The sequence below is a fragment of the Adiantum capillus-veneris genome, chromosome 19, assembly GCF_014529385.1.
Source record: "Adiantum capillus-veneris isolate H3 chromosome 19, ASM1452938v2, whole genome shotgun sequence".
Lineage (NCBI taxonomy): Eukaryota > Viridiplantae > Streptophyta > Polypodiopsida > Polypodiales > Pteridaceae > Adiantum > Adiantum capillus-veneris.
This window is the reverse complement of record NC_140949.1, coordinates 153,068,449-153,081,982: the sequence shown is the minus strand read 5'-3', so window position 1 is coordinate 153,081,982 and position 13,534 is coordinate 153,068,449. Positions and strand designations below refer to the sequence as shown.

The following is a 13,534-nucleotide window of genomic DNA, read 5'->3' as shown; positions in this document are numbered from 1 at the left end:
ATGTGGATAGACAAGAAGCCTACTTATGATAGAGTACGTGTGTTTTGGTGTGAGGGATTCTCACATGTGCTTAAAGAGCTTAGAAAGAAGGTGAACCCTAAGTCACACAAAATGCATTTTCATTGGCTATGGTGCAGATGGAGAGATGGGTTATCGTCTTTGGCACCCGGAATCTTGGTGAGTTATTCGTAACTCACAAGTGATCGTTAATGAATTAAAGATTTATAGATAGCTCGTAAAAGAGGTTAGGTATCACAAAGTGAGATTCGAGGATGTAGCCTCAAGTCCAGTTACGCAAACAGCTCAGTCTACTAGCGATGTACCTACCACTAGTTTTGCTCCAGAGAGAGCTAGTGATGCATGAGAGAGCGGAGTCCAACAGTTAGGCAGTGGGGAGAACTACACGTGTATCTCGTGCCTCTGAGCGTTTCAGCCTGTGTTAGAGTATCTATTGGCCACTGATTGCAGAGAGCCTACCTGGTACCAAGAGGCTATTGAGATGGAAGATAGCGTTAAGTGAGAGCAGGCTATGCAATTTGAGTGTAATTCACCTATGGCTACTGAAACTTGGAAATTGACAGAGTTGCCCAAGGGCAAACTAGCCTTGCCTTGCAAATGGGTGTATAAGAAACAATACACGGCATAAGATCTGGAGCCTAAGTATAAGGCTAGATTGGTTGCTAAGGGATTTAAGCAGAAGAAATGTGTAAACTTTGATGATATTTTCTTTCCAATAGTCAAGATGGCTACATTGCGTCTTGCGCTTACACTGGTAGCCACTGATGACATGGAATTGGTCTAGATGGATGTGAAGACAACATTTCTTCACGGGGATCTTGATGAGGATGTCTACACGAAACAGCTAGAGCTGAGAAGCCCACGAGGGTAGAACTGGTGTGTAGTTTGTGTAAGGCTTTGTATGGCCTAAAGCAAGGCTCAAGATAGTGGTACATTAAGTTTGACAAGTTCATGCAGTCCCAAGGGTATGAAAGGAGCCAGGAAGATCATTGCTTATATATCGGAAAGTTTGAATGATGGTTCACTTATCATCTTGATACTTTATGTCGATGATATGCTCTTTGCCGGGAAGTCTAAAGATGAGATTGCCCTCTTGAAGAAGTCACTTAGCATGCAATTTGCTATGAAGGATTTGGGACTTGCGAGTCACTTTCTTGGTATGCGTATCAAAAGGGATAAAACACGTGGAATACTAAAGTTGTCTCAGGAAACGTATATTCACAAGGTCTTGCAACGTTTTAATATGCAGGGGCGGAAAGCTTCATTGAGTACCCCAATGCAGGCATATGCAAAACTTAACAAGAATGGTGCTCCCAAGTATGATGCTGAGAAAGCGAAAATGGCAAAGGTGCAATGTTCTTAAGCAGTTGGCAGTCTTATGTACGCCATGGTAGCCACGTGACAGGACATTGCTTTTACAATGGGAGTGGTTAGTTGGTTTATAGCACATCCTGGGAGAAAGCATTAGGAAGTAGTGAAGCACATTTTGAGATATTTGAAAGGTAAGAGAGACAAATGCTTTACGCTTTGGGAATAGTGATGCATCCATTGTGGGTTACACGGATGCTGATTATGAGGGTTGTGTAGATAGTCGAAGATCTGCGTTTGGCAATGTTTTTCTATTTGCTGGAGCAGCCATGCCATGGAGATCATGTCTCCAGAACTCATCTTCCACCATAGAGGCAGAGTATGTCGCAGTTTTTGATGCTAGCAAGGAAGCTGTATGGTTAGCTTGCCTAGTGGGAGATCTTGGTATTACTCAAACTCGAGTGTTGCATTGTGATAGTTAAAGTGCAATTATGTTAGCAAAGAACCCCGTGTTTCACTCTAAGTTGAAACAGATAGAAGTCCGTTATCATGTGATATGTGACATATTGGCTAGCAAGCCAGAGTTACGTGGAACACGGAACGGAAACGGCGATGGGATGCCCGCGGAACGGGGGAACGGCGAGGGGTCCGGAACGAGAACGGCGCGGAACAGGAGGCATTAAAACACCCAAATAATGCAATTTTATGCTCTGTGTGATTGAATAGAAGTAGTATCAGAGTCCTTTGACTCTTAACACTCACAAAACACTTGATTTGAAGACCAGTCAACCTTTACTATGGCAAACGTGTATCATGTAGTCTTGAGAGCTTGAGAGGGGGAGAGAGCGAGGGGGGGGGGGAGAGAGAGAGAGCTTGAAAGTTGAGAGAGAGGGAGGGAGAGCTTGAGAGAGAGAGAGGAGGGAGAGGGAGAGCTTTTGGCCTTGTAGAGTCTAGACTTGAAAGCTTGAAAGAGACTAGAGCGTGAGAGTCGAGATTCGAGAGGGTAGAGCTTGAGCTTTGGCCCTTGAAAGCTTGTGTGCATTGTGAAGGTAAGGAGTGGGGGAAGGGGCATTTAATAAGGGGGAGGTTCGATGGAACAGGTTTCGACCTTTGGAAACAGGATCCAGGGAATCCTATTTCTTAAGGATTGTGAAGGGGCACTTGAACAGGTAAAGCCACAGAATATGACGGATGAAGCATGGGTTAGCCTGAACAGGAAGTCTGTTACATACATTAAAATGGCCATGACCGATGAGACAGTCATTGATGTGAAAGGTCTCACAAGTGCTTTTGATGTGTGGGAGAAGTTAAAGGGAATGTATGAGAATACAACGCCTGTCAACCAAGTGCATTTGATGCGAAACCTTGTTGGCATGCAACTAGATGAGTTCAAGAGCACTGCAGAGCACTTGTCGTTGTTCGCAGGTACTTTGTCGCAGTTACAAGATTCAGGCTTGCCTCCTTTTGATGATAAGCTGAAAGCTATCTTCTTGCTTATGACCTTACCTGAGTCATGGGAAACATTGGTGGTTTCATTGTCCAATAACCCCAATTTGACCTTTGATGGAGTTAGGGGTTTTATCTTGAATGAGGAAATCAAGAGGAAAGCAAGTGGAGAGGGAGGCAGCTCTGCCAACATGGTTAGAGGTAGGACAGAAAAGAAGAATGTCTATGCATGAAGGAGTAAGAGTAAGAGTAAAGAAAGGGGAAATGCCAACAAAGGCAAGGGTGATGTGACTTGCTATCAATGTGGCAGGAAAGGTCACAAGAAACCCGATTGTAGGTACTACAAAGCCGAGTTAGAACGGAAAAAGAATAGCGGAGACAAAAAGAAAGAGAAGAAGGAAGTCAAGACAGATGCACAGGATAGCTCAAAGGACAAAGAGAAGGCCAATGTGGCTTCTAGTGTTGTGATTGAGGAGCTGTCAGATGAAGAGGATATCTTGTGTGCCACTTTGTCAGACGATGATACTTATGACTTTGATGCCTCTCTTAATGTTCATTCACAGGACATGCAGATCACCAAGAGTGACCTTATTTATGCTTTGTTGACTATCAATGATGCATTATCTCAGACTTGGATAGTTGATTCCGGTGCTTCATTTCATGTGACTCTTATCAAGGAGTGTTTCGCTACTTCTGATGCAGGCAAGCATGGCCATGTATACCTTGGAAACAATCATGCATGTTCCATTGAGGGTATTGGCACTGTGCATCTCTCCATAGATGGCACAAATGAGCTTGTCTTGCATGATGTTAGATATGTGCCGGGAATCAAGAAGAGTCTGCTTTTTGTTGGTCAGATGGACAGATGGATATGCATGGTTACAACATCTTATTTGAGAGAGGATCATGGAAAATGACTAAAGGCTCAAGGCTGATTGTAAAGGGCACAAAGAAAGGGACACTTTATTGCATGCATGGAAAGGCCGTATTGGGCAAGTTTATTGCATTAGCTGAAATCAACTCTCACATGGAGTTGTGGCACAAGAGGTATGGCCATATGAGCCAAAAGGGCCTTTCTAAGCTTTGTACTTTGAACAAGCTTGATGCTAAAGGCACAAAGCTTGACTTTTGTAATGAATGTCAATATGGCAAGCAAGTAAAGTGTTCTTATTACTCTGGTGTCTTTCGTAAATCTTGTGTGCTTGATCTTGTACATTTTGATGTATGTAGCATGTCTACTAAGTCTATGGGAGGTGCATGCTATTTTGTCTCCTTTGTTGATGATCATTCTAGGAAAATTTGGGTGTATTTGAGGATGAAGCCTTTGCTGCGTTTAAGAAATTTCATGCGTTTGTGACCACCCAAACAGGTAGAAAAAATGAAATGCTTGCGTACGGACAATGGGGGGAGTTCACAAGTGCTGAATTTAACAAATTTTGTGAAAATTTGGCATTAAGAGGGAGCTTACTGTGCCATACAACCCCTCTTCTAATGGTGTGGCTGAAAGATTCAATAGGACACTTTGTGAGAGGGTGAGATGCATGCTGTCCATAGCTAATCTCTCTCATGGATTTTGGGGAGAAGCTTTGAAAACTGCAGTCCATATATGCAATCAATCCCCTCACATGTCTTTGAAAGGTGACATCCCTGAAGAGGTTTGGTCTGGCAAGCCTGCTTCATATGATCACTTACGCATTTTTGGTTGCGAGGCTTTTGTGCATGTTAGACCTGAGTTGAGGAGTAAACTAGATGCCAAATCCATTAAAGGCCTTTTCATGGGATATGTTGAAGAAGGCGAAATGGGTTACAGGATTTGGTTACGTCAGCTCAGAAGGGTTATACGCAACCGGGATGTTGTTTTTAATGAGGCAAGGCTGCTTCAAAACAATTGTGCCTCAAAGCATGACCATAAAAGGGTCAAATTTCAGCATGACCAGCCACCTGTTAGGCCTATTTTTGACCCTTAGGATGCACTACATATGGCTGAAAATGTAGATGATCTAGTGGTGTTTGAGCCAAATGATGTTGGGCAGCAAATTGACGCTCCTGAAGGGCATTTGCAGCCACGAAACAATGCTGAAAATGGCTGAAAATGATGTACAGCAGCCCATTGTTGATGATTTTATCATGCCACCCGATGTAAACCCATTGCCGGATAATGTGGATCATTGGGTGAGGCGGTCTACTCGTCAAAGACGGCCTGTGAGCAGATATGATCCCTCTTTGCATTACATTATGTTGACAGATGAGGGAGAGCCTCCTACGTATAAAGAGGCAAAGACATGTGAGCACAACGACAAGTGGGAGCTTGCTATACAGGAAGAGATTAAAGCTTTGCATGTTAATTATACTTGGGATTTGGTGGAATTGCCGAAAGGAAGGAAGGCTATTCCTAAGAAATGGGTGTATAAAATCAAGATAGTTGATGCAAAACCCAAGTATAAGGCAAGGCTAGTTGCAAAGGGATATGTTCAAACCAAGGGCATAGACTTTCAGGAAGTGTTCTCTCTTGTAGTGAAGATGACCACTTTGCGTGTTGTTTGCCATAGTAGCTGCTCTTGATTTGGAAATGGACCAAATGGATGTACATACCGCTTTCTTGCATGGTGATGTGGAGGAAGAGCTTTACATGAAGCAACCCGAGGGTTTTGTTATTCCTGGCAAGGAACATTTGGTATGTATGCTCAATAGAAGCTTGTACGGGCTGAAACAATCATGTAGACAATGGTACAAGAAGTTTGATCGCTTCATGCTTCAACATGGTTACAAAAGAAGCCATGCAGACCATTGTTTGTATACCAAACGTGATGAGGATGGCAGCCCTATCATCCTTGTGCTCTATGTAGATGATATGTTGATAGCTGCAAAGAAAAGAAGCACTGTTGATGCTCTTAGAGGGCAGCTGAAATCTGCATTTTCAATGAAAGACCTTGGGGCAGCTGAACATATACTTGGAGTGCGTGGTACAAGGCAAAGAGACAAGCGCCTATTGTATTTCTCACAAGAAAAGTACATTGAAAAGGTGCTGGACAGATTTAACATGGCTGAAGCAAAGCCTCTTGGTGTGCCATTACAGCCATATGTCAAAATCTCCAAGGATGATTGTCCTAAGTCAAAGGAAGAAGCCAATGACATGCAAAGTGTGCCTTACGTTTTAGCTTGTGGTTCACTTATGTATGCTATGGTTGCTACTAGGCCTGACACAGCCCATGCAGTGGGAGTTGTGAGCCGGTTTATGGCTAATCCAGGCAGGTTGCATTGGGATGCAGTGGAGTCCATTATGAGGTACTTGAAAGGGACTAAAAACAAATGCCTCTGCTATGGTAAAGGACCATTGGAGTTGAAGGGATTTTGTGACTCTGACATGGCTGGTGATGTGGATACACGGAAATCCACAAGTGGCTATGTATTTACTCTTGCAGGAGGTGCTGTTTCATGGTGTTCTAGATTGCAAAAGATCGTTGCATTGTCTACTACAGAGGCTGAATATATTTCAGCCACGGCCCACTGTGGCTTCTAAAGAAGCCATTTGGTTGTCACGCCTATGCAGTGAGTTTAGTTTGCCTACCAAGGAACCTATGCTTGGTTGTGATAGCCAGAGTGCCATATGTCTGGCAAAGAATGCCATGTTTCATGCACGCACAAAGCATATTGATGTGCGGTACCACTTCATTCGAGAAGTGCTTGAGGATGGCCTTATTACATTGGTTAAGGTCCATACATCACTAAATCCAGCATATGCTCTCACTAAGTGCTTATCCAAAGCACAACATCAGCTATGCATACAGATGGTGGGAGTCACGTAGCTTAAAGGCGCCATTCATGCCTTTAAGTGGGAGGTTGTTGGGTTAAAGGTCCAAATGGCCCCCTTTGTGTATAGTTTTAAAGGTTATTAACCTTTGGCCAAGTTCACATTGAACTTGGCCACTAACTTCAAATTGGTCCTATACATTTTAATAAAGGGAATGTGAGTCAATTTTTACTCACTAAATTCTATCCCTCATATCGTGTAGCGCTCCTGCTCTCTCTCCCTCTTCGTTCTGCTAGCGCCCATTTCTCTGTTTGCACTCGCCCCTCTCCAAGGTACACACCCTGCACATTTCCTCGTGCTCTTTCACTTGCACACACCGCTTCACACTCATCATGGGCATGCCTTGGCACGACAAGAACGATGCGACCATCCAGATTCGGAACCACACCATCACTTTGCAGCAGAACGACAAGCAAGTCGTCCTTAAAGTTCGGCCGACAAAAACCAACCCCAAATGATTTCAAGTTTGATTTGTATTAAGATACTCTTTGAACCTTGTTTGACAATATTGTTTGAAATAGTAAATGATCCGTTTTGAACTTGTTTTGGTGCCGATTTGAGAATGCTTGGTCTTTTATGCTGCTTTCTGAATATCTTCGGCTCGGGCTTCCTAGACAGGAGTGTTCATGGTTGATGTGAAACCTCTGAACGACGTAGACGGGTGGTCTGGGGAGCATTAGTTGTAAGTTGGAAACCTCTAAACGACGTAGACTGGTGGTAGTTGTATTTGGAGCCTCTAAGGGACGCTGGCTGCGGTTTGGGGAGCGTTTGGTTGTATCAATCCTCTGAGCTCATGGCTGGACCTGTATGTGTGGTGCATATGTGCGTGTGTGTGCACGTGTGAGGGAGCACATTCATACCTAGCTCCATCCACTATTGGGCATTGACGATGTTAGCAGTGCTGTTGTCGTATTTTTTCAATACTATTTATGATGGAGCTGATGTTAAATGTGATGGATGCACTTTCCTCAAAGACGAATCTGAGCTTTTCTTGGGTTCACGTTTCAATTAGGTTTATGTGATAGTCATATAGTTGAAACTTCAACTTGACATGCATTTTTTTTATGGAAGCGTTCATTTGAGTTACAACGAGGCTATATTTAGATTCCTTCTATTTTTAGTGTTAGTGTATGCGCTATCAATTTCCATTCTATAGAGAAGATCCATGCTGTAGACACGGAGTGGCGGAGTTCCACTCCTAGAGCATTGGCCTCAAAACCCTAGTGCCCCTTTCGGTAGCTCTTTTGTATTGCTTCACAAAGGTACAACTGCTGGGGGACTCGTCCTCAGCTTCCAAAGACCTGGAATGCGAGAGTGAGCCCCCAAGGCACATATTTAGAGGCCCAAAAGCATCTCTCTTGAAAAGCTTCTGCTCCCAAAAGCCCCAAGGGGAAAAGCTAGCATCCTCTAGGCTGTTCCACGTTTTGCGGAAATTTTGTACAAATCCAGTTTTACAGTATCCAGACTGAAGTAACTTCACTAAATTGGAGTGTTACTGTGCTCTCACAAATAGAAATCTTCATGAGCAACTGTCAAAATGATTAGATTTGTTGTGTTTTTTACCAGCAGGATTAGAGGAGTCGTTCTATGCTTCCCTTTTTTGTAACACTTTATGATGAGAGAGATCATCATCAATTGTACCTTGTTCTGGTCTCATGGGCCATGTTGGCCTTTAAGGGATGTTAATATATCTTTCTTTCTTGTCCTCCCTGTGTCATATTCCTTACTACCATATGGTGACGGTTTACTCCAGAATTTCACTTGTTCAGAACTTTTTGTTTTTCAAATTTGTCTTTCTTGTTTGATAGTCCAAAGTATGAGCAAGTGGTTCAGTCCTGCTGGTAGAATTGTGAAAACATGCCTCATAGATCAGCGATTTGAATCAATTGTGTTTTGCCATGCAGGTCATGCCCCTTGTTCGAGAGCCGGGGAGGCTCGTTTTAACCCAGCTTCACCTTTACTTTCAGGTACTGTTTACTCCTTGAGGTTCTTTAAGGCTATATGAAGCAAAGTGATAAAAACAAAAAAACTCAGGCTTAAAAATTCTTTAAGCTTGAACTGAAACTGGGCGGGCTGTGAAGATTAAAATTCTCAGCAGTCAAATCCATTTCTTTTACCATATTGCTTAGTCATGCATTTGCCATTTGAATAGCATCTCAAAACTCTAATGTTGTGAAACTTGCAGCCCTTACACAACTTGAATAATGACAGTCCAGTGCGAGCACAGCCACTAAGCACCATTGTTACTGTTGCCAAAAGGCGGCATTCACTTCGCCACATTGGCTTGGAAATATTTTTTACAGATCTTGATCTGGTTTCAAAAAGCACTCTGGGAAGTGGGCTAAGTGACGCTGGAAGTGCATTTTTTACCTTCAGAACTGTGGAAGAACGAGATGCTGCTTTAGCTGAGATTCTGAAACAGATTGAGGTAGCTCTCTATGCATTACGGTTTTCCTGCATTGATTGGACGCTGCATGAGAGAAAAAAACTGCAGTTAGTCTGCTGCCTCATGCTTTTAAGTTTCTTCTGACCAGGGTCTTCTTGATGGGGACAATCAAACAGGGTCTTGCAAATAAAGTAACCAGCATGGGGCCTCTCTTGGAAGCGGAGAATCCTTGGTTTGAAGGCATTGTACGAGCTTGGCAGGTATGCTTCTCTTACTAGGTTTTGATATTGTTCTTCCTATGGTGTGTTCTTGGTGTGCTTAAACTGTCATATTGAAGGTCCGCACAAAGTGCTGTTGGTCTGTGCACATCTAGGCTAATCCTGCAAACATTTGTGGACATTCACTACTGCGAGAGGTTTTGGACCTTAAGCTCAAATACATATGTGCATGCATGCAATAGATGGTCCTACACAGATGCATAATTGGCCCACAATTGGCCAGGTCGCATTGAAGTATATGACACTTGAGAAAACAAAGCTGTGGCCTTTGTGGCAATGCTAGATGGAATGCACAGTTCAGATGTTTCATGCAGAAGATCGTAGCCAGAAGGATTCCTTCAAGCGCACATCTTCTGTTAAGAAACAAGCCATTTAAGAACACAAGTTTTTTATGATATGGTTTTGTAACAGGAAGGAGACATTTCCAATTACGACTACTTAATTTATCTCAACTTGGCAGCAGGCCGCAGTTTTTGTGATTTGACGCAGTGGCCAGTGATGCCTTGGATATTAAAGGATTATACTTCTCACGATTTAGATCTCAACAATCCGAATACATTCCGCGATCTGTCAAAGGTTCTCTTTACTCGTACAGTGCCTGAAGCTCTAGCTGTGAACCTCTTACTATTATGGCTTGCTTGTGTGTTGGCTGAATTAGCATGTTTTAACCTAGAGTCATAACATTTTGTGAGAATGGCACAAGGTGGTAGCAATGACAGAGAAAAAGAGAGAAATGAAATGAAATGAAATGTTATATTAACGTCTTCAAAAGGCCAAAATGACCTATGAGACCAATCAGTTACAAAATAGTGAATCTAATACCATGTCTGGGTACAAAAGAACTAGAAGTGGAACAAAATACTACTACTACTACTACAATCTAAAACTACGTGGGTGTAGCAGCTGATACAATAGGTACCCGGTAAACTGGATGTAACAGTGTGTGAAACAAAGATGGAAGAAATGGTGAGGATCCATCCTCATCTGCACTCTGGATGTCGAGAGAGTATGGCTCGAATCTTCTGTTGTAGTCTCCGTCGATGCTGTGTAGCTCCTCTCCTCAGTCGCGGTCGTCTGTATCTCTGTAGCTCCAATGCTCGGTCGATGAGAGTGCCAGTAGTGGTTTTATGAACTCCTTTTGGAGGCCAAGCTCAGCCTATGAGACAAATCAATGTACAACTTCTTTGTCACCCAAAAAAAAAAAGGGGGGAACCAACATGTCAGAATGATAAATTTGGAACTAAAGCTAAGGATTGGAACTAGAAAGGGTAACCCAACTGGAGTATACAATACTTGGGAGGGTAATATAGAACTATGTAGAGGAGGATGAAGGTCTATGGCTAGAAGCTCTGAATGCCAGCTATATACGTCGTGTGTGCAAGCATCATATGCATAATCTAGCTAGCTCCATCCAGTACCATAGTGAGGGTGTAAAATGTTATACATCTTTTTTTTTTGGGGGGGGGGGGGGGGGGGCTTGAAGAGCTCCTTGAAGGATATGCCAGGATTTGAGACCTTAGAGAAAGAAAGAAAGAAAGAAAGATCTTTTTACGTCTATTAGAGGCCAAAGTCGACCTATGAGACAAATCAAATATATTATATGTATGTGTGTGTCCTCCAGCTATGAGGAAAGCACAAAAGCACAAATCAACAAAATGTGGTGATGTGGTATGGGGGGAGGGGGTGATCCATGGGAGACTAGGATACAATATACATGGTAGGGGGGGCGTAGCTCTCTCTCTCGAGGTATGGGTGCACAACCATGAAGTGCATCAAGCTGACTAGCTCCATCCTACGTCAAACTGGGGTGTAAGATCTGGTACATGGGTGGGTGTGGTGTAAGAGTTGCGCAAATGATCGCACATGGGTCTACCAGCATCTCAAAAAATTTGTCCTAGGGTGCTTGGCAAGGTGGAACCAAACGTAAAATACTGTATGTATTCGGTACGTAAGGTACGCTGTCTTGTATGGATTGAGGTTTAAGGTACGTTTAAAATACGCACTATTGGTAAAAATCCCTTGAGAATTAGGAATTTCATGAGAGAAGCCTACAAATATATCACTCTATATGTGTATATGGCATTACACATCAATCAAGTGACCTACCATGGTCCATGATACGAACTTGGGACACAATACCACATTTCAATAATAGCAATGGAACTTAAGAGGAGGGAGAAAACCCACAACAACAACAAAACAACCCCCCCCCCCCCCCCCCCCCCCCCCCTTCCCAAAAAAAAAAAAAAAAAAAAAAACCTGTATGGATTGAATCCGTACGGTATGGATCCGTACGTACGGATCCAGTCCGTACGTATGTACGGTCCAACCTTGGTGACTGGTGGTTGTAAGTCCGGATCTTGTGGATCTGTATCCGATGGAGTTTTGAAGCTCCGCATTTTGGAGCTCGGGGGCATCTCCTAGCCTTGACCATCTCAACCTATTGTAGGGTGACCCTTGTGTGTTTGTGTGATAGGTGGTGGTAGGGCTATAGTCCTCTAGAAGAAGCATGTAACCTGTGAATTGCTTGCCACCCTCTGGTGCCGCTACAGGTGCCAGCAGTGTCTCTATGCCTATGTCTATGTATCTCCACTAGAAACGGCCAAAATAGCGTTGATCTCTAGACTCCATGATATGTCATAGGGTGTGTTGCCCTGTGAAAAGAGCCTCATATCTGTCTTTGATACTCTTATATGCTTTACATTTGCAAACAAAGTGCTCCTCGTAATCAAATCACCCTCTTTGTGCAAAGCTGGCAGAGTTTCTCAGCTCATGGGGTATGAGCAGCTCTTGTTGTCTCTATCTCTAGCTGGTGTGATGAATCATGATACTTGGAGTTGACCAATCGCCACTCATGAGCTATGTGGCATGTACTGTCCTGCAGCATGGTCTTTGAATGAATCCCTTGTCTAGTATGGTCAAGAAGTGCTCACTATAATGCATCATCTTCGTGGGAAGAGCTTGTCTAGGTGCGATCCATGTCTCTTTGATGTAGAGTTGGCATAGATCTTGTTTGAGTACTGTGTTCCTCTCCCTCTGTGAGAGCTGGATGAAGGGCGAGTCCAGGTCATATCCATGTCTATTCCATGTGCTCCAAACCACTCTCTCATCTACAAGTACAAAGACTCCTGTGCGCTTGACACTGAAAGCTGTCTGGGGCCTCGAAGGTTCTGAGTGTGAGTCTATCTGATGCCATCTCTCTTATCCTTTGAATGAGGCAAACTGTCTGGAAAATAGCCTCAACTAGCCTTGTTGGTCTAGTTAACTCTACTCTAATAATGTCCCTCAATCTGTGTCCATGAGGAATGTGATAGTCCAGGGGCTCATACTGCTATAGTATGCATCAAAGCTGGGTAATCAACGTGTCGAAGAGTCACCCCTTGGTGCGGGGTTTTGAAAGTGTGCCTGATGACATCTATTCTCTAGCATGGCCAAAGCCACATTTTTGTCTGTAGCCGCCTTTGCAATGGTGAAGCGCTCGGGTGCGCTGGCAAAGGTGACTCCCAAGTATTCTTAAGGCTCCACCACCTCTACCTGTCTACGTGCAACCATAAAAACTGCCGCACTCCTGATTCCCATGGAAGTATTAAAGATTATGACCTTGGTTTTGTGAAAGTTCATGTCAGCCCTCTTTGTGTATAAAAGTTGTCAAGAGCGTCGAGGTGTCGTTGTAAGCCCTCTTGTGGCTCAGAGATCAAAACAATGTAATCAGCGTAAAGCATGATATGTACAGGGGTACCTCCGATATCTATGCCCTTGCCACTAGCTCGCAGTATGTAATCTGAGATCTCATCAATCTAGATCCAAAAGAGGGTCGGGGAGAGTGGGCATCCTTGCTTCACACCAATGGTGCCAGATATAGGGTCTCATAAGCTTCGAGGGCATCGTACTTTCCTTGCCACGTGCTCATAGAAAGCATATATAGCCTACGTCATCTGTGAAGGTGCCCCCAAGCTCTAGATGCCTCACGTGGAAGTTGTATCAAACGCTTTGTGGAAGTCCATAAAGGAGCAGTGTAGTCTCTTCTTTCGTGCTTTTGCCCCATTAGTTGCAGTTCCAACCGCAATGTGGATCTCCTCATGTGTCTCATAGGCCGCGAGTCCCTATGTGATGGTCTTGCCATCAATGATGACCCTACCATCTCGGTATATGCCTTCTTCCCTTCTTGGCAAGCTGTCTTTGACTCTAGGCATGCATGCATGGCGGTGGTCTTGTTGCATCTTTGTGAGGTCATCGTCAAGGTAGATAGGTGGGCCCTCTAACCCTCTCAAGATGGCCCTCTTTTGG

At 43.7% G+C, this 13,534-nt stretch overlaps 1 protein-coding gene across 4 annotated transcripts in view; it reads left to right on the top strand.

Moving 5' to 3' along the window:
• LOC147435098 (uncharacterized) overlaps positions 1 to 13,534 on the top strand; it is a 256,763-nt gene that overhangs the window by 53,841 nt on the left and 189,388 nt on the right. For 3 of the 4 annotated variants that reach the window (XM_086491450.1, XM_086491452.1, XM_086491451.1), the window contains 4 exons: positions 8,488 to 8,550; positions 8,769 to 9,011; positions 9,146 to 9,229; positions 9,659 to 9,823. In XM_086491450.1, the coding sequence (XP_086347576.1) occupies positions 8,488 to 8,550; positions 8,769 to 9,011; positions 9,146 to 9,229; positions 9,659 to 9,823 (555 nt within the window). The remainder of the gene's footprint in view (positions 1 to 8,487; positions 8,551 to 8,768; positions 9,012 to 9,145; positions 9,230 to 9,658; positions 9,824 to 13,534) is intronic. The other variant, XM_086491453.1, reaches the window with a different exon arrangement.